The 26,374-nt window shown below is 44.5% G+C and overlaps 1 protein-coding gene across 1 annotated transcript; it reads right to left on the bottom strand.

Annotated features, from left to right (window-relative positions):
• Positions 1–856: 856 nt before the first annotated feature.
• Positions 857–26,374, bottom strand: cars1 (cysteinyl-tRNA synthetase 1). Its single transcript, XM_065011192.1, has 21 exons — positions 26,274–26,374; positions 23,307–23,537; positions 19,403–19,494; positions 18,615–18,703; positions 15,346–15,442; positions 15,151–15,249; positions 14,746–14,895; positions 14,204–14,344; positions 12,536–12,550; positions 12,179–12,338; positions 11,846–12,087; positions 10,282–10,411; positions 10,068–10,171; positions 6,912–7,009; positions 5,650–5,839; positions 5,171–5,239; positions 4,249–4,330; positions 4,015–4,095; positions 3,784–3,911; positions 3,040–3,123; positions 857–2,938 (listed from the first exon to the last, which is right to left on the bottom strand). The coding sequence occupies exons 1-21, from the start codon at positions 26,293–26,295 to the stop codon at positions 2,810–2,812; spliced, it is 2,433 nt and encodes an 810-aa protein (XP_064867264.1). The 5' UTR covers positions 26,296–26,374; the 3' UTR covers positions 857–2,809.

The raw sequence follows: 26,374 nt of genomic DNA, 5'->3' as shown, positions 1-26,374 counted from the left end.
AGGCCATGAAAGAACTGGGACAATTTCAGCTTCCAGGAATTGTGTACAGATCCTTGCAACATGGGGCTGTGCATGAATCATGAGGTGATGGCGGTGAATGAATGGCACGGCAATATGCCTCAGGATCTCGCTACAGGGATCTTTGTGCATTCAAATTGCCATTGATAAAATGCAATTGTGTTCATTGTCCATAGCTTATGCCTGGCCCATACCATACCACCACGGTGCACTCTGTTCACGTCAGCAAACCGCCCGCACACACGCCGCCATACACGTGGTCTGTGGTTGTGAGGGCGGTTGGATGTACTATCAAATTCTCTAAAACAATATTGAGGCGGCTCATGGTAGAGAAATAAACATTCAATTCTCTGGCAACAGCTCTGGTGGACATTCCTGCAGTCACATGCCAATTGCACACTTCCTCAAAACTTGAGATATCTGTAGTATTTTTCTTATGAAAAAAAAAAAAAAAAACGGCACATTTGACTCTGGCCTTTTATTGTCCTTTGTAATGATCATGGTGTTTAATCAGCTTGCTGATATGCCACACCTGTCAGGTGGATGGATTATCTTGGCAAAGGAGAAATGCTCACTAACAGGGACGTAAACACATCTGTGCACAACATTTGAGAAATAAGCTCTTACATAATAAGCCACTTACATATACAATCCTTTGTTGATTCTGCAGATGTGATTTTTGTGTTTCTGTCAAACAGAAGGTGGTGTGTGGGGGGGGGGGAATAAACCCAATCTATTAGTAACTAGTAGATGGTCACTGCTGTAGTTGTGTTAGCTATGCAGAATCTCAATTTAGTATTTGCTCAACCATTTCAAAAACTGAAGAAACAAAATAATGTTTGGTTAAAAATCTTTATTTTAAATGTTTATTTCAACGTCTCACAAATTCCATATTCCTATAGAAGATTTCTCATCCCTCTGCTATCGTTGCAACATGCCTAACTAACACCTGCACCAAAGCATGTTATTTTGTCATGTGAAAGACCAAAACCCCCAAGGAAGCCTCTGGAACAGATGTTTCTATGATAATTTCTGCATATTAATTCAACTTCACTGTGTATCAACCTCACTGTGTATCAACTCCACTGTGTATCAACTTCACTGTCCTTTCAGTCATAATATCAGAATTTTAAAAAAGGAATGATATGCAGTCATGGTGGAGAGAGGGAAATGAAACCTCATTGGACGGCTGTAGGACACGCTGCCAACCAATAACAGCCCTGAATAGCAGTTTGCAGTGGAGAGCTAAAACGATCACTGTGTGACGAGTCGATCTACAGCACATGGAAGCCTGGGCCCACAAAGGGTTTCAGAGGACTCATTTTCCCTTTCAACAGACAAACTGTTGTCTACAGGGATAGTTCACCTGAATGTCATCATTTTCTTCAGCTTGCAAGGTTGTCGTCGGGCCAGGGAGTGTCTACAACTACAAATAGTAGGTTATTATTACTTTGCTAAAGCAACCACAGACACACTTTAGCGTCGCTATCGACTACCCCCAGGCGTGGTTTTACGCAGAGTTCATTTTGGCACGCAATTTAGTTAAAGCTAAAACAAGTGAAACTGAGGTTATCAATACCGATCATAGCTGGTGGTAGCTGTAAAAGTGAAAGAAACTGTATCCGAACTGTAGTTGCAGTCAATCACAAAAACAAAACAAAAAATGTATCCATTACTGATTTTGATTGAACCAACCCTTTAAAAGTGACCCCATGGAGTGCAGTGCAAAGGAGCCCAGGTTGTGTCTCAAGGTCTTAAAAACACTGGGAGGGTGGATGCACCTCAATAGTCGAATGCAGTTTCATCTCCTCACCTTTCACCTGCTCTAATGTAAAAGAGGTGGAGAGGAGAGAGAAAATAACCCTCCGCCGTCCTGACCTGTCCACTCAGGATAAGAGGAGACGAGGAGATCATTATTTAGACTATTGAAACACACCCAGGGTCTCTCTGGCCTCAGCATCACCAATAGTCAGACCCTCCAGGAATTCACAGTGATTGTTGTTTTGTGGAATTTTCTGAGAGAAAAAAAAAGAAGCTTTATTTTGCCGCTGCAATTCTGCAAGGTGATTTACGATGATTTAGTCTAATTGGTCTGGAAAATACACTGATGAGGGGAAAGTTCTGCAAGGTGATATACAATGATTTAGTCTAATTGGTCTGGAAAATACACTGATGAGGGGAAAGTTCTGCAAGGTGATATACGATGATTTAGTCTAATTGGTCTGGAAAATACACTGATGAGGGGAAAGTTCTGCAAGGTGATATACGATGATTTAGTCTAATTGGTCTGGAAAATACACTGATGAGGGGAAAGTTTTGTCGTGTGGCTTGAATGAACTATATTACGCGGTAAATGTGAGGTGATTGGTTGAAATTGCAAGCTCTCTTTTTGTACTGCGGTGATGGGTACATTTTATGCGATAATATTGTGACGATTTGACTGCTTTATTCGGAGATAGTGCGGTGATTGGTCAAATTTGCAAGCCCTCACATAATATGCAGGGAATTGTTGATTTAGCAAAAAATAAAAAAATGATTGAGGAACTGAATAACGACAAATGAGGACAGAACTATCGCTATGGGCGGAGCGCGGGAGGGGGCGGAGCAGCGTCCTCCAGGGGGCGTGTTCAGCAGGACGCAACGTTTCGGGAACGTTCAGATAGAAATATGCAATGTAGAACAAACATGCTTCTCTCTGACGTGTAGATTAAGGAATCATGTCGACTACAATAGTGGCGTAACCATCTGCAACATTCGAGAACGTTTGACAACTGAACGTGGCCCAGGACTCTCAGCAGCCATTTTGATTGGTCTGGAGATACTCTTGGTGCAGTTTCTCCTGGGCCTCGTGGAGTTTCCGCAGCTTCTTGGTCTGGCCCTTACTGAGATCCTTCCCCTCCACGTCATGCGTGGGGAAACCCTGTTGGAGGAGCAGTACGCGTCTGTTAAAACACTCAATGTTCAATAAAGCCTTGTAGCCACTCCAGATATCAAGGAGGTTTACAGTTGTTGGATATTTACCGTCTCATCAAAGCTGGAATACTTGTCGGTTTCAGAGCGGAACATATCGCAAGGAGAGATTTTCATCTTCGCAAGTTTGGCCAACTGTGATGAAACAACCATGAACAGAGACACATCAATATACCTGCATCTAGACATGAGGCTGGTAACATCAGTATTACTGTTCTCAGATCAGTTAGCAGAGGAGACACATCAATATACCTGCATCTAGATATGAGGTTGGTAACATCAGTATTACTGTTCTCAGATCAGTTAGCAGAGGATTCACATCAATATACCTGCATCTAGACATGAGGCTGGTAACATCAGTATTACTGCTCTCAGATCAGTTAGCAGAGGAGTCACATCAATATACCTACATCTAGACATGAGGCTGGTAACATCAGTATTACTGTTCTCAGATCAGTTAGCAGAGGAGTCACATCAATATACCTACATCTAGACATGAGGCTGGTAACATCAGTATTACTGTTCTCAGATCAGTTAGCAGAGGAGACATCAATATACCTGCATCTACACATGAGTCTGGTAACATCAGTATTACTGCTCTCAGATCAGTTAGCAGAGGAGTCACATCAATATACCTGCATCTAGGACAGGAGGCTGGTAACATTATTACTGCTCTCAGATCAGTTAGTGGAGGACTCAGAAGACAGTGGTCCTGCCATAGATAAAGGACTCTCCCATTGAGGGACTTCCAGCAGAGATGAGTCTTCCTCTATCCATCTCTATGGTCCTACTAACCTCCTGCTCCTGCTTCTTCTTGGCAGCCTCCTCTTTCTTGTTCTTCTTCTCGTCCTCCATCTTCTTTTTCTCATTCCTCTCCCTCAGCAGGGTCTCTTTGTCCACCAGCTTCACCACAGTGGGAAGGCCTGACAATGACAAGACAACACAGCCAGTCATCACTGTGGTTGCTACTAGTTTTCGCTGATCTATAGAGTGTGTGTGTGTACATATTGTAGTCAGTGCATTTACCTTCATGGTCTTCTAGACGCACCCCCAGCTCAGGTAAGGTGTCATTACGGACCACGTCACACAGCTGTAGAACCTCTGTCACTGAGAACACAGACAGAGAGAACACAGAGAGAACACAGACAGTCAGAACACAGACAGTCACCACGTCTACAAGCCTCACATTTCTAGCAGCAGGCAACTGTGTTCAATTATTAGTATTTTTGTTGAATAACTTGGGAGGGAGGAAGTATTTACCATTCTGTTCTCTGGCAATTTTGCGAACAGATTCTCTGAAGTCTGACAGCACCTTCAGATAGGGCATCACTGTGGTCTCCATCTGCAAGCAGCCTCAGTTAGCTTGACTAGAAACGTCCACAGAATCACAACGTCTACGAGAACACGGATATAATGATAACAATATGATTCATTTTAAAATCCAAAGTGACTTAGTCATACATACATGCATATGGGTGATCCCGGGAATCAAACCCTCTATCCTGGCATCGCAAACACCATACACTACCAACTGAGCTACAGAGGACCACTACCAACAGAGCAACAGAGGACCACTACCAACAGAGGACCACTACCAACTGAGGAGAGATGGTGGTGGCCAATCCCAACAGTAGATCATGTTGAAAGCACCTCGACTGCAGAGAAGCAGCCTGGTATCTCCAGGGCAATACTTACATCCACATGGTGACCATCTCCTCCTACTGGGAATCCAATAGCAGCCTGGTATCTCCAGGGCAATACTTACATCCACATGGTGACCATCTCCTCCTACTGGGAATCCAATAGCAGCCTGGTATCTCCAGGGCAATACTTACATCCACATGGTGACCATCTCCTCCTACTGGGAATCCAATAGCAGCCTGGTATCTCCAGGGCAATACTTACATCCACATGGTGACCATCTCCTCCTACTGGGAATCCAATAGCAGCCTGGTATCTCCAGGGCAATACTTACATCCACATGGTGACCATCTCCTCCTACTGGGAATCCAATAGCAGCCTGGTATCTCCAGGGCACTTACATCCACATGGTGACCATCTCCTCCCACTGGGAATCCAATAGCAGCCTGGTATCTCCAGGGCAATACTTACATCCACATGGTGACCATCTCCTCCTACTGGGAATCCAATAGCAGCCTGGTATCTCCAGGGCAATACTTACATCCACATGGTGACCATCTCCTCCCACTGGGAATCCAATAGGCTCGGTCCCTTCAATGGCCCCGAAGGTCTACAGCACAGACAGGGTTAGAGAACTTCATCAGAACAAAGGGATGTGGTCTCCTGATAAGTGAAAGGGACTGAATAGGTTTCTATCTTAGCTATAGTGGTGTAAATATCACGTGACCCAGTTTTCACTTTCCACATCGCCGCTTCTCATTTGTAATACTGAATGTGTTCACGAGATTTATGTGATGGCACCGTTGTTTAGTCATGCCCTTCAAAATGGGTTTATCTGGCACAACCGACTTCTGGTCTTGTGAGTGTAATACTGGGGTGTATTCACTAGGAACCAAATGGAACCAAACAGGGAGGAACTGAATTTGTCCAATAGAAACTCATTTTGGTGGCAACAACATTTTGCAACAGTGTGCAATGAATGAATACACCCCCTGGTGTGCTGCACAAGCTCTCCCTCACCTTGAGCATGTCAGTCAGGTAGAGAGCGATGCTCTTCATCAGCATGCGGTTGGGCTGCAGTTTGGAGCTCTTCCTACTGGCTATGTAGGTGTTGCTCTGGGTTACCAGCGCCCTCATCTCCTCCATGGTGCTGCGCGTGTCCACGTTGTCACACAGCGCCGCGTGGACTGCTGCCTTCCTCTCATAGAAACTACAGACAGGGACAATGGAGGAGTGGGCGGGGTTTACTCTCATAGAAACTACAGACAGGGACAATGGAGGAGTGGGCGGGGTTTACTCTCATAGAAACTACAGACAGGGACAATGGAGGAGTGGGCGGGGTTTACTCTCATAGAAACTACAGACAGGGACAATGGAGGAGTGGGCGGGGTTTACTCTCATAGAAACTACAGACAGGGACAATGGAGGAGTGGGCGGGGTTTACTCTCATAGAAACTACAGACAGGGACAATGGAGGAGTGGGCGGGATTTACTCTCATAGAAACTACAGACAGGGACAATGGAGGAGTGGGCGGGGTTTACTCTCATAGAAACTACAGACAGGGACAATGGAGGAGTGGGCGGGGTTTACTCTCATAGAAACTACAGACAGGGACAATGGAGGAGTGGGCGGGGTTTACTCTCATAGAAACTACAGACAGACAATGGAGGAGTGGGCGGGGTTTACTCTCATAGAAACTACAGACAGGGACAATGGAAGAGTGGGCGGGGTTTACTCTCATAGAAACTACAGACAGGGACAGTGGAGGAGTGGGCGGGGTTTACTCTCATAGAAACTACAGACAGGGACAGTGGAGGAGTGGGCGGGGTTTACTCTCATAGAAGCTAGACAGACAGGGACAATGGAGGAGTGGGCGGGGTTTACTCTCATAGAAGCTAGACAGACAGGGACAATGGAGGAGTGGGCGGGGTTTACTCATGGAAACTACAGACTGGGACAATGGAGGAGTGGGCGGGGTTTACTCTCATGGAAACTAGACAGACAAGCCCAATGCTAGTGGGGGTTTCCTCTCTAGTCTACACATGGAGCTGCCACCAGGGGGCAGTCATTCAGAACAGATGATTAAGTGGTACATTGTGTGAGTACTCCCTCACACCTGCAACACAGGTTTGTCATAAAACATGACATTACATGGAATGACTAATGACTACTAAGGTCATATCAGAACTCTTTACCAAAATCCTGTTATGAAGCTTGAAGCCTTCAGATGTTTCGAAACAAAGTCGTATCGATTATTAACACTAGGCTTGTGACCTCTCACCTCTCGTTGAGCTCCATCTCTGCTGCCTCCCACTTCTCAAACTGTCCGGTGACGTCACAGGGAGCTCGCAGAATGTCTTTGACGTTGAGGAAAAACTCCTGTTGAGGAGAGGAAGAGGACTAACTGAAAACCTCCTGTTGAGGAGAGGAAGAGGACTAACTGAAAACCTCCTGTTGAGGAGAGGACTAACTGAAAACCTCCTGTTGAGGAGAGGAAGAGGACTAACTGAAAACCTCCTGTTGAGGAGAGGAAGAGGACTAAATGAAAACCTCCTGTTGAGGAGAGGAAGAGGACTAACTGAAAACCTCCTGTTGAGGAAGAGGACTAACTGAAAAACTCCTGTTGAGGAGAGGAAGAGGACTAACTGAAAACCTCCTGTTGAGGAGAGGAAGAGGACTAACTGAAAACCTCCTGTTGAGGAGAGGAAGAGGACTAACTGAAAACCTCCTGTTGAGGAGAGGAAGAGGACTAACTGAAAACCTCCTGTTGAGGAGAGGAAGAGGACTAACTGAAAACCTCCTGTTGAGGAAGAGGACTAACTGAAAACCTCCTGTTGAGGAGAGGAAGAGGACTAAATGAAAACCTCCTGTTGAGGAGAGGAAGAGGACTAACTGAAAAACTCCTGTTGAGGAAGAGGACTAACTGAAAACCTCCTGTTGAGGAAGAGGACTAACTGAAAACCTCCTGTTGAGGAAGAGGGAAGAACTAACTCTCCTGTTGAGGAGAGGAAGAGGACTAACTGAAAACCTCCTGTTGAGGAGAGGAAGAGGACTAACTGAAAACCTCCTGTTGAGGAGAGGAAGAGGACCAACTGAAAAAGTCCCCTTGTGGTCAGCGGACTCAAACAGGTGCACTTTGAGTCCTTCGAGCCGGAGAGTAGAAGAAAAACTAAAACAATTTCATGAAAATAAATACTCCTACACTAACACGCTAACACACTAACACGCTAGCTGCTCCTGTACACTTCCAGTCTGCAGACAGGGACAATGGAGGAGTTGGCGATGGCCCTATCAGAGCCGGCGCCAGAATGAATCAGTTGGACAGGCATTTGGAGGAGTTGGCGATGGCCCTATCAGAGCAGCCGCTAACTGCTCCTGTACACTTCCAGTCTGCAGACAGGGACAATGGAGGAGTTGGCGATGGCCCCATGAATCAGTTGGACAGGCATTTGGAGGAGTTGGCGAGGGCCCTATCAGAGCCGGCGCCAGAATGAATCAGTTGGACAGGCATTTGACTTCCACAATTGACAGAGACGCGCTCCAACAAGCAGCGAGACAGCGCCCCTCTGTCTCAGTATGTTTAACCCATGTATCTGATGCTATCTGGCCAGAAAGAGTATTGCATGTCATCATTTTCTTTTATGGGTTTTATAGTATAGTAGTAAATGTGGCTTGAATACAACCAGTCATGATGTTTTCATCCGATTGTTAAACAAATCACTTCAAAAAAAAAGTATGTTACCTTTGTACATTTGTCCCAAATAATTATTCAGGGCGGCAGGGTAGCCTAGTGGTTAGAGTGGAGGGGTGGCAGGGCAGCCTAGTGGTTAGAGTGGAGGGGCGGCAGGGTAGCCTAGTGGTTAGAGTGGAGGGGCGGCAGGGTAGCCTAGTGGTTAGAGTGGAGGGGTGGCAGGGCAGCCTAGTGGTTAGAGTGGAGGGCGGCAGGGTAGCCTAGTGGTTAGAGTGGAGGGGCGGCAGGGTAGCCTAGTGGTTAGAGTGGAGGGGTGGCAGGGCAGCCTAGTGGTTAGAGTGGAGGGGCGGCAGGGTAGCCTAGTGGTTAGAGTGGAGGGGTGGCAGGGTAGCCTAGTGGTTAGAGTGGAGGGGCGGCAGGGTAGCCTAGTGGTTAGAGTGGAGGGGCGGCAGGGTAGCCTAGTGGTTAGAGTGGAGGGGCGGCAGGGTAGCCTAGTGGTTAGAGTGGAGGGGCGGCAGGGTAGCCTAGTGGTTAGAGTGGAGGGGCGGCAGGGTAGCCTAGTGGTTAGAGTGGAGGGGCGGCAGGGTAGCCTAGTGGTTAGAGTGGAGGGGCGGCAGGGTAGCCTAGTGGTTAGAGTGGAGGGGCGGCAGGGTAGCCTAGTGGTTAGAGTGGAGGGGCGGCAGGGTAGCCTAGTGGTTAGAGTGGAGGGGCGGCAGGGTAGCCTAGTGGTTAGAGTGGAGGGGCGGCAGGGTAGCCTAGTGGTTAGAGTGGAGGGGCGGCAGGGTAGCCTAGTGGTTAGAGTGGAGGGGCGGCAGGGTAGCCTAGTGGTTAGAGTGGAGGGGCGGCAGGGTAGCCTAGTGGTTAGAGTGGAGGGCGGCAGGGTAGCCTAGTGGTTAGAGTGGAGGGGCGGCAGGGTAGCCTAGTGGTTAGAGTGGAGGGGCGGCAGGGTAGCCTAGTGGTTAGAGCGTTGGACTAGTAACCGTTAACCCACTGTTCCTAGGTTGTCATTGAAAATAAGAATTTGTTCTTAACTGAGTTGCCTAGTTAAAATAAATCAAATAAAAATTACAGCATTCGAACAGTGCACCGGGCAACACCCCTTCAATTGTCTGAAACTATCTCACCGGAGAAAACATCCCAGTGGGCAAAGCAGCTTATATGTAGCCCAGGTATCTGATGCAGTCTGGCCCCAAAAAATGATAACATGGGCCACACATACTGAGACAGAGGGGCGCTGTTTCGCTCAGATGCTTGTTAGCGCCCATCACTCAAATAAATAATTAATATTGAAATATATTATTTAGACGGGCAAGGAGGTACGGTAGTAAGGAGGTACGGTAGTAAGGAGGTACGGTAGTGAGGAGGTACGGTAGTGAGGAGGTACGGTAGTGAGGAGGTACGGTAGTAAGGAGGTACGGTAGTAAGGAGGTACGGTAGTGAGGAGGTACGGTAGTGAGGAGGTACGGTAGTGAGGAGGTACGGTAGTGAGGAGGTACGGTAGTAAGGAGGTACGGTAGTAAGGAGGTACGGTAGTGAGGAGGTACGGTAGTGAGGAGGTACGGTAGTAAGGAGGTACGGTAGTAAGGAGGTACGGTAGTGTGGGCCAAGCCCCCTAAGTCCTGTCCATAACGCAGGCCCTGGGCTCCAGAAACTACACACAGATACATAAAAGGACTTAGATGCCAAAATGTTGACCTACCCGTTTAAGACTATAGAGAAGTACCTCTAGGCTATATGATCACTTACATTCAGGAATTTCTCGTAGTGGACAGCCGACTCCATGGTGTTGGAGGAGTAATCCAGGGTGTCCTTCCAGGAATGCATCAGGAAGGCTAGACGGAGCTGCCGAGCTGAGGGGAACACACAGAGAACAGCTGTTAGCTTGCACACACACACACACTCCTGACACCCACATGAACATAATGCTATTGTTTTAATGGCTACTGAGAAGTTTCTTCACCTGTGTTCTTCGCCAGGGCATCCTTGATGGTGATGAAGTTCTTGAGAGATTTGGACATCTTGCAACCTGCGATGGTCAGGTGACCAGTGTGCAGGAAGTAGCGAACCCAGTGGTCGTTCTCAAAGTAAGCCTGCGTGGACAGGTATCCTGCTTGTTATTCAACTGGAATACTACGGTTACATTCCAATTCCCTACCCTTCTCCCCTGAAGTGTACACTCCTTCACTCGCCCTTGTGGACTTTGCTGCTACTATAGGCCAATGCTTTCAAATCCTAGAGGGGGAGTGAACAAGTGCACACTTAGAGTGCACAAACAGAACACTGTCCATGTCATAGAAACAGAACACTGTCCATGTCATAGAAACAGAACACTGTCCATGTCATAGAAACAGAACACTGTCCATGTCATAGAAACAGACCACTGTCCATGTCATAGAAACAGAACACTGTCCATGTCATAGAAACAGACCACTGTCCATGTCATAGAAACAGACCACTGTCCATGTCATAGAAACAGACCACTGTCCATGTCATAGAAACAGATCCCTGTCCATGTCATAGAAACAGATCCCTGTCCATGTCATAGAAACAGATCACTGTCCATGTCATAGAAACAGACCACTGTCCATGTCATAGAAACAGACCACTGTCCATGTCATAGAAACAGACCACTGTCCATGTCATAGAAACAGACCACTGTCCATGTCATAGAAACAGACCACTGTCCATGTCATAGAAACAGACCACTGTCCATGTCATAGAAACAGATGTCCACCTGTCCATGTCATAGAAACAGATCCCTGTCCATGTCATAGAAACCACTGTCCATGTCATAGAAACAGATCCCTGTCCATGTCATAGAAACAGACCACTGTCCATGTCATAGAAACAGATCCCTGTCCATGTCATAGAAACAGATCACTGTCCATGTCATAGAAACAGATCCCTGTCCATGTCATAGAAACAGATCCCTGTCCATGTCATAGAAACAGACCACTGTCCATGTCATAGAAACAGATCCCTGTCCATGTCATAGAAACAGATCACTGTCCATGTCATAGAAACAGATCCCTGTCCATGTCATAGAAACAGACCACTGTCCATGTCATAGAAACAGATCACTGTCCATGTCATAGAAACAGAACACTGTCCATGTCATAGAAACAGACCACTGTCCATGTCATAGAAACAGACCACTGTCCATGTCATAGAAACAGACCACTGTCCATGTCATAGAAACAGAACACTGTCCATGTCATAGAAACAGATCACTGTCCATGTCATAGAAACAGACCACTGTCCATGTCATAGAAACAGATCCCTGTCCATGTCATAGAAACAGAACACTGTCCATGTCATAGAAACAGACCACTGTCCATGTCATAGAAACAGACCACTGTCCATGTCATAGAAACAGACCACTGTCCATGTCATAGAAACAGATCCCTGTCCATGTCATAGAAACAGAACACTGTCCATGTCATAGAAACCGACCACTGTCCATGTCATAGAAACAGATCACTGTCCATGTCATAGAAACAGATCACTCGAGACGAAACCCTTACCTCGGACTGAGCCAACTCATTATCGTGATGGGGGAATCGGAGGTCAAACCCTCCCCCGTGGATGTCCATGGACTCTCCCAAGATGGAACCAGCCATAGCGGAACATTCGATATGCCAGCCAGGCCGACCCTTTCCCCAGGGTGAGTCCCAGGACGGCTCCCCTGGCTTAGAGGCCTTCCACAGGGCAAAGTCATTCTGCGACCTCTTCTCACTGAGCTGGTCTGCTGAGACACTCAGATCTCCTGCAGGACACAGAGGACGACCAATAACTCACATACATTGTAGCACTTTGTGTTTTTTTAAAAGCTCTTTATAAATGATTGATATTATTACCCTCTCCCTCCTGCAGAGCTTTCATGTCGCCGACCGCCTCAGGTACCAGCTTGCCGTACGCGTGCTTCTGGCTGGTGGCAAACTTGGCTGTGTCAAAATAAACTGAACCGTTGGACTCGTACCTGCCGACGGGAAAATCAAAAGAACCCAGAAGGATGAACTGAGAGTTGTTTTACAACTAATTAGAGGAGGGTGGCCTTAATGATAACAGAAGACATTATCTGAGGATCTCTCCCTTGTGCCATTTTAGGATCTTCTTCACAAAGTCCACGATCTCTGGGCAGATACTGCTGCTGACATAAAAAAGAAAAGATTTGATCCTGTGTTTTAACTCTTATCCAGAAATGAAGACATTACGTCTGGGGGAAGGACCAGAAATGAGAAGGGGGTTAAACCTGACAGAAAAGATTTGATCCTGTGTTTTAACTCTTATCCAGAAATGGAAGGAATCAGTCATCCTGTGTTTTAATCAGAAATGAGAAGACATTATCAGGATTGGAACCACCACATAAAAAGAAAAGATTTGATCCTGTGTTTTAAGTCATCCAGAAATTTAATGAGGAGTGAAAAATAAAAAGAAAAGATTTATCCTGTGTTTTAATTATCCAAATATTCATGTTATATTACTGCTAAAATACTGACATATTTGATCCTGTGTTTTAACTCTTTCCAGAAATGAAGATATGGGGCCCTGTGTTTTTGCAGAAATAATCTGAGGATGGTGCTGAACCACCTGACATAAAAAGATTTGATCCTGTGTTTTAACTCTTATCCAGAAATGAGAAGACATTATCTGAGGATGGTGCTGAACCACCTGACATAAAAAGAAAAGATTTGATCCTGTGTTTTAACTCTTATCCAGAAATGACATAAAAAGAAGACATTATCTGAGAACCACCTGATGGATTTGCTGAACCATCCAGAAATGAGAAGACATTATCTGAGGATGGTGCTGAACCATGACATAAAAAGAAAAGATTTGATCCTGTGTTTTAACTCTTATCCAGAAATGAGAAGACATTATCTGAGGATGGTGCTGAACCACCTGACATAAAAATCCTGTGTTTTAACTCTTATCCAAAAGATTTGATCCTGTGTTTTAACTCTTATCCCAGAAATGACATAAAAAGAAAAGACATTATCAGAAATGAGGATGGTGCTGAACCACCTGACATAAAAAGAAAAATTTGATTTGATCTTATCCAGAAATGAGAAGACATTATCCTGAACCACCTGACATAAAAAGAAAAGATTTGATCCTGTGTTTTAACTCTTATCCAGAAATGAGAAGACATTATCTGAGGATGGTGCTGAACCACCTGACATAAAAAGAAAAGATTTGATCCTGTGTTTTAACTCTTATCCAGAAATGAGAAGACATTATCTGAGGATGGTGCTGAACCACCTGACATAAAAAGAAAAGATTTGATCCTGTGTTTTAACTCTTATCCAGAAATGAGAAGACATTATCTGAGGATGGTGCTGAACCACCTGACATAAAAAGAAAAGATTTGATCCTGTGTTTTAACTCTTATCCAGAAATGAGAAGACATTATCTGAGGATGGTGCTGAACCACCTGACATAAAAAGAAAAGATTTGATCCTGTGTTTGAACCACCTGACATAAAAAGAAAAGATTTGATCCTGTGTTTTAACTCTTATCCAGAAATGAGAAGACATTATCTGAGGATGGTGCTGAACCACCTGACATAAAAAGAAAAGATTTGATCCTGTGTTTTAACTCTTATCCAGAAATGAGAAGACATTATCTGAGGATGGTGCTGAACCACCTGACATAAAAAGAAAAGAGGACAGTTTGATAAAAACACCTTAAATAAAAATAAAAAGGTTCAAATTCAGGTCATGTGACATAATAGTTATGTGCTTCCACCTACATTCATGATGACTCATCTGATAATGTGCATTGACATCAGAAAAGTTCATAGTAAAATACAATTAACAATTTTTTATAAATATAAATGTTATATGAATGATAAAATATGGGTTGTGTGTGCTTCCACCTACATTCAAGGCATCCATGTCGTTGTGGTACTCCCCTTCCCAGAACTTTGGAAGAAGAGAGAAGATGGAGTTCTCGGTCACCTGACTGCCAAATTGAGCATCCAACCAATCAGACAGCAGGTCTTTGGCCTTCTCCAGTAACACCTTCAAAAAGAACCAAAAGAACACATTTGACTTCGGTTGTCTCTGGTGTTCTTTTTCGTAAAGTGAGTCACACGGGAGGTTGGTGTCACCTTAATCAGGGAGGACAGGCTCGTGGTAATGACTGGAGTGGAATGGTATCAAACACACCCAACACATGGTTTCCATGGTTTCCAGGTGTTTCCATGTTTCCATGGTTTCCAGGTGTTTCCATGGTTTCCAGGTGTTTGATGCCATTCCATGTGCTCCGTTCCAGGCCATTATTATGAGCCTGTCCTCCCCTCGACTGTGTCGAGACAATCAAATGTGAGTTGACTAGGTAACTCAGTCCAAACCTCTGGAAGTGTATTAGACTTGTCAGGAACCGTAGAGATCCATGTTGTAGAGCAGGGAGGAGATCTTACCTGAGCCAGGCGTTGTATGTCAGCCTCCCCAGCCTTGCTCTCCACCGCCCCCTGCAGGGGTCCCAGAGCAGCAGCGACGGCAGAGTCCAGCCTCTCCAGCATCTGTTTCTTGTCTGGGTCTGTGGTCTCGGCCAGCTTGGCCTGGAAGGGCTGCAAATGATATGGAGTGAATGGGATGTTAGAGGTGGTAATGTGGCATCCAGCGCCCAAGTTCACCACTCTCTCTATATATATGGGACGGTTCATTCTCACCCCCCCATTACAGAGGTGAACTTTAGAACTTGAGAGTATGCCCAGAACATGCCACTGGTCCACAGATGACCAATCACGTAGCCACACCTGTAAATAATGACAGATTCATATGTCATGAACTTTCTAGACACTATAAAGAGTTTGATGTCTTACCCCTCTGGCACTAAGGACATCCTGCAGTACCTGGGCAGCCGCTGGCTTCTTCTCTCTGTACTGGTCCAGAAGGTAGTTCTGTCTGGCCCGCCTGATGATCTGACACACAGACAAATGATCGCTAACCATTCAGCCAACGGTTCAGTTTTCACAACAGAAGGGCGAGACATGTCGTTTTGTACCACTGCTGGTTACCTTGTCGTCTATGTCCGTAATGTTCATGCAGTAGAACACGTCATATTTGAAATAGTTCATCAGAATCCTTCGGAGGATATCAAAAGATATGTAAGATCTGAAAAACAAAAAGGGATCAAATCATTTGATTTGGACGCACATCTTAACATTCAAACACTGAAACTGATCTAAAGGTTCCACAGCAGGAAATAGTGTTCGTTCTAGACTATTATTTTCCAGAACCAGTTATGAGTCAGGAAAGTATGACCCTTTGTTCCATAAAAATGTCATTATCAAAATGTAATCATTAAAGATGCACGATGCAGAAATCACCCCCCCCCCCCCCATTTACTGGTTGCTAAAATTCAAATAGTTTGCCTAATTTCATTTTCTGTGACAAAACAAACAAGTGTAGTGTAGAGACTCATCGTACCATCTAAACCACTAAAATACATTTCCCATAACCACAAACGGTTGTATTTTCAGCTGTTTGAAGCAGCTGTACAAAACCCAAAGTAAACGATGCAAAAACAAAACTTAAGAACGGGAAGCATAGAAATACCACACATAGAAAAATAGTCTAAGAAGCTGTAGATCTGTTCTATGTGAATTTGGTCGGGTCGGTCAGGTACATACTGCACCTTTAAAATCATTTTAATGCCAGTTAGGTGAGTTGTGAGCCCTTATCAGGTTTGCCACCTCACCTGCATTTTCATGACATATTTCTGGTTTCTTCTTCTATTTGTGCCTACTGGACTAATAAACCTATTGGACTATAGACTAAACCTATTGGACTATAGACTAAACCTATTGGACTATAGACTAACCTATTGGACTATAGACTAAACCTATTGGACTATAGACTAAACCTATTGGACTATACATATTGGACTATAGACTAAACCTATTGGACAATACCCATTGGACTATAGACTAAACCTATTGGACAATACCCATTGGACTATAGACTAAACCTATTGGACTATACCCATTGGACTATAGACTAAACCTATTGGACTATAGACTAAACCTATTGGACTATAGACTATACCTATTGGACTATAGACTAAACCTATTGGACAACATACTATACCTATTGGACAATAGACTAAACCTATTGGACTATAGACTAAACCTATTGGACTATACCTATTGGACTATAGACTAAACCTATTGGACTATACCTATTGGACTATAGACTAAACCTATTGGACTATAGACTACACCTATTGGACTATACCCATTGGACTATAGACTAAACGTATTGGACTATACCTATTGGACTATACCTATTGGACTATAGACTAAACCTATTGGACTATAGACTACACCTATTGGACTATACCCATTGGACTATAGACTAAACCTATTGGACTATACCTATTGGACTATAGACTAAACCTGTTGGACTATAGACTAAACCTATTGGACTATACCTATTGGACTATAGACTATACCCATTGGACTATAGACTAAACCCATTGGACTATAGACTATACCCATTGGACTATAGACTATACCTATTGGACTATAGACTATACCCATTGGACTATACCCATTGGACTATAGACTAAACCTATTGGACTATAGACTAAACCTATTGGACTATACCCATTGGACTATAGACTATACCTATTGGACTATAGACTAAACCTATTGGACTATACCCATTGGACTATAGACTATACCTATTGGACTATAGACTAAACCTGTTGGACTATAGACTAAACCTATTGGACTATAGACTAAACCTGTTGGACTATAGACTAAACCTGTTGGACTATAGACTAAACCTATTGGACTATAGACTAAACCTGTTGGACTATAGACTAAACCTGTTGGACTATAGACTAAACCTGTTGGACTATAGACCAAACCTATTGGACTATACCCATTGGACTATAGACTATACCCATTGGACTATAGACTAAACCTATTGGACTATAGACTAAACCTATTGGACTATAGACTATACCCATTGGACTATAGACTAAACCTATTGGACTATAGACTATACCTATTGCACTATAGACTAAACCTGTTGGACTATAGACTAAACCTATTGGACTATAGACTATACCCATTGGACTATAGACTATACCCATTGGACTATAGACTATACCCGACTATACCCATTGGACTATAGACTAAACCTATTGGACTATAGACTATACCCATTGGACTATAGACTATACCCGACTATACCCATTGGACTATAGACTATACCTATTGCACTATAGCCAGAAGCCTGAATCTAATGTGACCAGCTAGTACCATTTATGGTTATACTACCGTATTCCTGGAAAAGGTTGACTTGCGCTTTCGCTTTCAAAATAACTGTCCCCTTTCACTGTACCCATCCGGTGTATGTGACAATACATCTATCATTATTATAATCTTCAGGACATGAGTCATGACAAGCGATGGAGACAGTAGCTAGGAGTATTCTGTGAAAATATTAATTACCGTGTTGTACCGAGCATCACGAAGCCAAGGGCAACGGTCAGGAATATTTTATATTGGGCTATAGACTAAACCTATTGGACTATAGACTATACCTATTGGACTATAGACTATACCTATTGGACTATACCTATTGGACGATAGACTATACCTATTGGACTATACCTATTGGACTATAGACTAAACCTATTGGACAATAGACTATACCTATTGGACTATAGACTAAACCTATTGGACTATATACTAAACCTATTGGACTATAGACTACACCTATTGGCCTATAGACTAAACCTATTGGCCTATAGACTATACCTATTGGACTATAGACTACACCTATTGGACTATAGACTAAACCTATTGGACTATAGACTAAACCTATTGGACTATAGACTAAACCTATTGGACTATAGACTATACCTATTGGACTATAGACTAAACCTATTGGACTATACCTATTGGACTATAGACTATACCTATTGGACTAAACCTATTGGACTATACCTATTGGACTATATACTAAACCTATTGGACTAAACCTATTGGACTATAGACTAAACCTATTGGACTATAAACTATACCTATTGGACTATAGACTATACCTATTGGACTATAGACTATACCTATTGGACTATAGACTATACCTATTGGACTATAGACTATACCTATTGGACTACACCTATTGTACTATAGACTACACCTATTTGACTAAACCTATTGTACTATAGACTACACCTATTGGACTAAACCTATTGGAGTAAACAGCTCTTTGCTGTGAGGTGTGGCTGTCACAAACTGGTCGTCTTGTTACTTCCTGAAGTGAACTTTACCTGGCATGTCCCATGTGAGAGGCATCATAGACAGTGGGTCCGCAGCAGTACCACGACACCTTGTTTCCATTCTGGGGAACAAACAGCTCCTGCAATAATAACAGTCTGGTATTAATAACAGTACATTTAGCAGACACTTTTATCCAATAATACCAGTCTGATATTAATAACAGTACATTTAGTAGACACTTTTATCCAATAATACCAGTCTGATATTAATAACAGTACATTTAGCAGACACTTTTATCCAATAATACCAGTCTGGTATTAATAACAGTACATTTAGCAGACACTTTTATCCAATAATACCAGTCTGTACATTTACTTTTTAATAACAGATATTAATACATTTAGCAGAGACACTTTTATTTAGCAGACACTTTTATCCAATAATAACAGTCTGGTATTAATAACAGTCTACCAGTCTGATATTAATAACACATTTTTACTTTTATCAATAATAACAGTCTGGTATTAATAACAGTACATTTAGCAGACACTTTTATCTAATAATAACAGTCTGGTATTAATAACAGTACATTTAGCAGACACTTTTATTCAAAGCGACAGTCATGCATACATTCTATGTATGGTCTTTGGAATCGAACCCACTACCCTGGCGTCACAAATGCCATGCTCTACCAACTGAGCTACAGAGATGGGATCTAAACGTAAACCTTTATGTTGTACATTGACATACAGTGTCCTTCTTTCCTATTTGATCATAAGGATTCAGCCATCCAAAATGGCTCGAAAACGAGCAAAACAAAAGAAGGTCAACAAGTCACCTTGGTGCGTGTGAGGCTGTTGTAGAGTCGCAGCTTTGGCAGGTTGGACCCGGCTGGGGCAGACCAGGGGTGCTGGACCCTCTTTCCCTTTACTAAAAAAACAGAGGGCATATTTAATAAGAACATTAGGCAAACTTTTCTCTGAAGAGGGCATATGGAATTGAATTCCCTCAAATCTCTGGATTCTTTTTTGTGATTTGAGCGGGCAACTGTCTGAGTGTATGCAAGCCACCACTCTATTCTGATGGCAACCACCCCTGGTCTCCAGAGCACAGGAACACAAGGCAGTCTGATGACAACCACCCCTGGTCTCCAGAGCACAGGAACACCATGCAGTCTGATGACAACCACCCCTGGTCTCCAGAGCACAGGAACACCATGCAGTCTGATGACAACCACCCCTGGTCTCCAGAGCACAGGAACACCATGCAGTCTGATGGCAACCACCCCTGGTCTTCAGAGCACAGGAACACCATGCAGTCTGATGACAACCACCCCTGGTCTCCAAAGCACAGGAACACCATGCAGTCTGATGACAACCACCCCTGGTCTCCAGACAGGAACACCATGCAGTCTGATGACAACCACCCCTGGTCTCCAGACAGGAACACCATGCAGTCTGATGACAACCACCCCTGGTCTCCAGACAGGAACACCATGCAGTCTGATAACAACCACCCCTGGTCTCCAGACAGGAACACCATGCAGTCTGATGACAACCACCCCTGGTCTCCAGAGCACAGGAACACCATGCAGTCTGATGACAACCACCCCTGGTCTCCAGACAGGAACACCATGCAGTCTGATGACAACCACCCCTGGTCTCCAGACAGGAACACCATGCAGTCTGATAACAACCACCCCTGGTCTCCAGAGCACAGGAACACCATGCAGTCTGATGACAACCACCCCTGGTCTCCAAAGCACAGGAACACCATGCAGTCTGATGACAACCACCCCTGGTCTCCAGAGCACAGGAACACCATGCAGTCTGATGACAACCACCCCTGGTCTCCAGACAGGAACACCATGCAGTCTGATGACAACCACCCCTGGTCTCCAGAGCACAGGAACACCATACAGTCTGATAACAACCACCCCTGGTCTCCAGAGCACAGGAACACCATGCATTCTGATGGCAACCACCCCTGGTCTCCAGACAGGAACACCATGCAGTCTGATGACAACCACCCCTGGTCTCCAGAGCACAGGAACACCATGCAGTCTGATGACAACCACCCCTGGTCTCCAGAGCACAGGAACACCATGCAGTCTGATGACAACCACCCCTGGTCTCCAGAGCACAGGAACACCATGCAGTCTGATGACAACCACCCCTGGTCTCCAGACAGGAACACCATGCAGTCTGATGACAACCACCCCTGGTCTCCAGAGCACAGGAACACAATGCAGTCTGATGACAACCACCCCTGGTCTCCAGACAGGAACACCATGCAGTCTGATGACAACCACCCCTGGTCTCCAGACAGGAACACCATGCAGTCTGATGACAACCACCCCTGGTCTCCAGAGCACAGGAACACCATGCAGTCTGATGACAACCACCCCTGGTCTCCAGAGCACAGGAACACCATGCAGTCTAATGACAACCACCCCTGGTCTCCAGAGCACAGGAACACCATGCAGTCTGATGACAACCACCCCTGGTCTCCAGACAGGAACACCATGCAGTCTGATGACAACCACCCCTGGTCTCCAGAGCACAGGAACACAATGCAGTCTGATGACAACCACCCCTGGTCTCCAGACAGGAACACCATGCAGTCTGATGACAACCACCCCTGGTCTCCAGACAGGAACACCATGCAGTCTGATGACAACCACCCCTGGTCTCCAGAGCACAGGAACACCATGCAGTCTGATGACAACCACCCCTGGTCTCCAGAGCACAGGAACACAATGCAGTCTGATGACAACCACCCCTGGTCTCCAGAGCACAGGAACACCATGCAGTCTGATGACAACCACCCCTGGTCTCCAGAGCACAGGAACACCATGCAGTCTGATGACAACCACCCCTGGTCTCCAGACAGGAACACCATGCAGTCTGTGGGCCTTCATCAAACATGCAGGCCTGCTACCAGTAGACTTAGTTTGCGTGGGGTGAGGTGTGGAAAGCAACACACTAGCTAACCCTCAAAGTGCGTGTCAAAAACAAACACAAAACCCACACAGGAAGGAACACAATAAATAAAATAAATCAAACAATTCAGGGATGGTGGTCTTCCTGCCACTAGCCGTTAACACTGTTGACAAATCAATACAGGACTAAAAGACAGTTAGACTTCGATGATTGCAAAATGCTAATCATGCAAATGTTATTATTGGTCCATATTGAACAGGGGCTTGGACTATATCTGACACTATGAGTCTATATTGAACAGGGGCTTGGGCTATATCTGACACTGAGTCCATATTGAACAGGGGCTTGGGCTATATCTGACACTATGAGTCCATATTGAACAGGGGCTTGGTCTATATCTGACACTATGAGTCCATATTGAACAGGGGCTTGGGAAATATGACACTATGAGTCCATATTGAACAGGGGCTTGGCCTATATCTGACACTATGAGTCCATATTGAACAGGGGCTTGGCCTGTATCTGACACTATGAGTCCATATTGAACAGGGGCTTGGGAAATATCTGACACTATGAGTCCATATTGAACAGGGGCTTGGCCTATATCTGACACTATGAGTCCATATTGAACAGGGGCTTGGCCTATATCTGACACTATGAGTCCATATTGAACAGGGGCTTGGCCTATATCTGACACTATGAGTCCATATTGAACAGGGGCTTGGCCTATATCTGACACTATGAGTCCATATTGAACAGGGGCTTGGCCTATATCTGACACTATGAGTCCATATTGAACAGGGGCTTGGGCTATATCTGACCATACGAGTCCATATTGAACAGGGGCTTGGCCTATATCTGACACTGAGTCCATATTGAACAGGGGCTTGGGCTATATCTGACCATATGAGTCCATATTGAACAGGGGCTTGGCCTGTATCTGACACTATGAGTCCATATTGAACAGGGGCTTGGCCTATATCTGACACTATTAAGCTTCTATGAAGCTCTTGCCCAATGTACTGCTCCTGAAATAATGAAGGATAGGCCCACCAGCTTTAAATGTAGCATCTCATTTTAGAGGGTCTGTCAGCAGAACACAAGGGTATTGCCAGAATCCTGAATCTAATGTGACCAGCAAGTACCATTTATGGTTATACTACCGTATTACTGGAAAAGGTTGAATTGCGCTTTCGCTTTCACAATGAATGTCCCCTTTCACTGTACCCATCCGGTGTATTTGACAATAAAACATATTTTTTTTAAACAAGTGCTGGAGACAGTAGCTATGAGTATTCTGTGAAAATAGTTGTGACTGGTATACCGAGCATCACAAAGCCAACAGTACAACGGTCAGGACTACTCTCACAGAATACTGTTAGCTACGGTCACCGTCTCCAGGACTTGTCATAACTCATGTTCTGAAAAAAAAAAAAATGTTGTATTGTCACATACACCAGATAGGTGCAGTGAAAGGTGACATTCATTGTGAAAGCGAAATGCAACCTTTACCCGCAAACCACTCCAGCCCCTGATGATGAGATCTGTTTTTGTGTGGCCCCCGCCCCCACCCCCTCAAAGGTGCCCATCCCTGATTTAAATACATTTGGGATGCCTGATCATAGGTAGATTGCCATTAATTTAATTGACTATTTAAATAGCTAACCTTACCGACATTCCAAAGTGACCATGCACTATCGGTCTAGTCTAGGGGGGGGCCATGACTGCCCTTGTGCAGTGGACTACTCTAGTCTAAGGGGAGCATCCCTATCCTGTCCATGGGCCCTGGACTCTACTCACTGCTGCTATCTGGGCTGGGGGTCTCCCGCTGCAGGGCTGCTATGTGCCTGTACCAGCGCAGAGCGTGCACGTGCTGCGGGGCCGGGGGCCTGTGCAGGAGCTCAAAGACCTCCTGGTCCACCCGAGAGGGGCTGAACCCAGCCAGGTAGCTGCGGGAGCTCAGGTACTCATTCAGAGCCACGGTGGCTGTGGCCTCCTCACTTGTGTGCAGCAAGAAGCCATAATCAAAGGCTGTGGAAAACAAGACAGCACACATTCACCCACAGACAAGACACCATTGAAAAACCAAAACTAATTTCGGATTGGTTTCGTCTCTAGACAAGGCAAAGAATTGATGCCCAAGAACGTTGTGCTGCTGTATTTGCTAATAAACCCTCTTGCTGATCAGTGCAATCTGAAAGTTGACAACTGGCTAAGAGCTTTGGCTATTTCATCTGATTTGGTGTATTAACTTAAAGGCCCAAGCTTTCATTTCAATAACCTGACCCTGCCACTTTGTTTGGTGAACTGGGGGATGGGAGTCTAACCTGTTCAGAGTTACAGGATGCAATGAGATGTGCCTTATGTACACAGTATATTCATGGTTAATTTACAAATACTCAAATGACAATGTAAACAATGCTGTATTAACCTTCCATGTTGGTGTTTTGACCACATCATTGGTTATGTTAGGACACAGCTGTACTACGATCATAACAGCGCTGGAGGAAATCTGAACGTCTCCCGTTAACCCTCCTGTTGTTGTTCCTTCCATGTTGGTGTTTTGACCACATCATTGGTTATGTTAGGACACAGCTGTACTACGATCATAACAGCGCTGGAGGAAATCTGAACGTCTCCCGTTAACCCTCCTGTTGTTGTTCCTTTCATGTTGGTGTTTTGACCACATCATTGGTTATGTTAGGACACAGCTACTACGATCATAACAGCGCTGGAGGAAATCTGAACGCGTCTCCCGTTAACCCTCCTGTTGTTCCTTTCATGTTGGTGTTTTGACCACATCATTGGTTATGTTAGGACACAGCTGTACTACGATCATAACAGCGCTGGAGGAAATCTGAACGTCTCCCGTTAACCCTCCTGTTGTTCCTTTCATGTTGGTGTTTTGACCACATCATTGGTTATGTTAGGACACAGCTGTACTACGATCATAACAGCGCTGGAGGAAATCTGAACGTCTCCCGTTAACCCTCCTGTTGTTCCTTTCATGTTGGTGTTTTGACCACATCATTGGTTATGTTAGCACACAGCTGTACTACGATCATAACAGCGCTGGAGGAAATCTGATAATACATATATTATCACCTAATGTTGTGTTAGATCTTTTCATCAAGTTCTTGTGAACATTACAAGTGTTGAACTTCTTTCTACTTGCTATTTATGGCCAGTAGGCCTCATTGACCTGAGCTCATACAACTCGTTTTTGAGTTTAAAATAATAATAATGTATGGATTATTTTGACTATAATAAATACTCAGATGAAACATATTGTGCTTTTTATCACAGACTACTTTTGTCAAAGTTTAACAAGGACTCTCTCCTCCTCACCAGTGTCATGATCAAATATATGATCAAGAGCCCCACATACAGCATATCGTTTGGTCATTGTGCTGCCACAGAATTAATTGTGAGCAAGGACTCAAAAAAGCTTTATATACCAGAGCTGTGAGAAAAGCTCTATATATTATTGAAACAATGTTGCGATTGTTTGTGAAAATGCCAACAGGTGTGGATCCCTTGGGGGAAAGGTTCCCGTGGGGGCTGCCATGGAAACCAAGAAGGGGTGTGGGGTGTGTGTGCTCAAATACACATGGATGCCGGGGTCTGGGAGATGGAAGTGTGTCCATCTGAGGAATGGACATGTGCCTGAACAAAATTGTATACACTAATTGTAGTCTCACCTATTCATTTCTAATAACCAGTTATTTTTGACCAGGAACACCACAGGTGTACAAAAGTTAAATAAAACACCCAAAATGTAATGAACATCATCAAAATGTATTTGGTGTGTTCAGATGCCCTGTGTGGACAAAGTTATGGAACCTTATGACAATCAGATTAAATTAACTACATTTTTCAGAGAAACAAAACCTTGTTAATCGGTCCAATTCGACCGGAACACAACAGGAGGGTTACCAATGGAGAGATCCCTATGTCGAGAGACTGTTTGTAGACCACTAGCTAGCAGTAGTAGCAGATATTTCCACAAGCCATCTAGCTAGCTTGTACAATTGATTGTTGTTCTACAGATTTCCTGGAAAAGGTTGAATTGAATTTTCGCTTTCACAATGAATGTCACTTTTCACTGTACCTATCCGGTGTATGTGACAATACAGAACATTTTCTTCCCAGCACACGACCAATGTCAACAGCTGGAGACAGTGACAGTAAGCTATGAGTAACGTTATTCTACTAAAATAGTCGTGACCGGTGTACCGAGCATCACGCAGCCACCAGTACACCGGTCACGACTATTTTCACAGAATACCCAGATCTACCGTCACTCTCATGACTCATGTTCTGGACATTCACTGTGAAAGCGAAAGCTTGATTCAGCCCTTTCCAGTAATACGGTAATATAACCATCAATAGTACTACTAGCTGGACGGCACTTTGATTTAAATACATTCGTGACGCTTGATCACACCGAAAGTGTCCACCAGATTGGCTGTTGCATCACGTATGCATCAAATTGGATGCGTAGACGGCTTGATAGAAATGGTAGCAGAAGGTGAATGTTTAACTTTTGTTACACACATCTCCAGATGATGCTGTGTACCATTTTCACAATGACGCTATAGATGTGTAGAATGGCATTCATTTCATTGACTATATAAATAGCTAGCCTTACCGTAGCCAACATCCAATATCCTGCAATAATTTATATTCTGAGAACACGCATTTGCCTTGAAGAGACGCTGCTGATATTTGGAAACATGAAAAACATACATCGATTTCAGCACTTACCTAACTCTCCCGAGCTTGACATGTCAACAGTCTGCAATTTCTGATGCAACAATAACGTGCCCGGACGTACTCTCTCTCTCTCTCTCTAGTCTAGTCTAGAC

The sequence above is a fragment of the Oncorhynchus nerka genome, linkage group LG27 (assembly GCF_034236695.1).
Source record: "Oncorhynchus nerka isolate Pitt River linkage group LG27, Oner_Uvic_2.0, whole genome shotgun sequence".
In the NCBI taxonomy this organism is placed as follows: Eukaryota; Metazoa; Chordata; class Actinopteri; order Salmoniformes; family Salmonidae; genus Oncorhynchus; species Oncorhynchus nerka.
The sequence above is the reverse complement of the archived record's forward strand: the minus strand, read 5'-3'. Positions and strand labels throughout refer to the sequence as shown.

What these genes read in the sequence shown, in the direction of transcription:
- cars1 (XM_065011192.1), bottom strand. Translation starts at nt 26,295, where the DNA reads ATGTCAAGCTCGGGAGAGTTAG. An exon ending in TCTCACATGGGACATGCCAG is followed by an intron (nt 15,443 to 18,614) that starts GTAAAGTTCACT and finishes TTTGTTTTTCAG; the next exon opens with ATCTTACATATCTTTTGATA. An exon ending in TGCCCTGGCGAAGAACACAG is followed by an intron (nt 10,172 to 10,281) that starts GTGAAGAAACTT and finishes TGTTCCCCTCAG; the next exon opens with CTCGGCAGCTCCGTCTAGCC.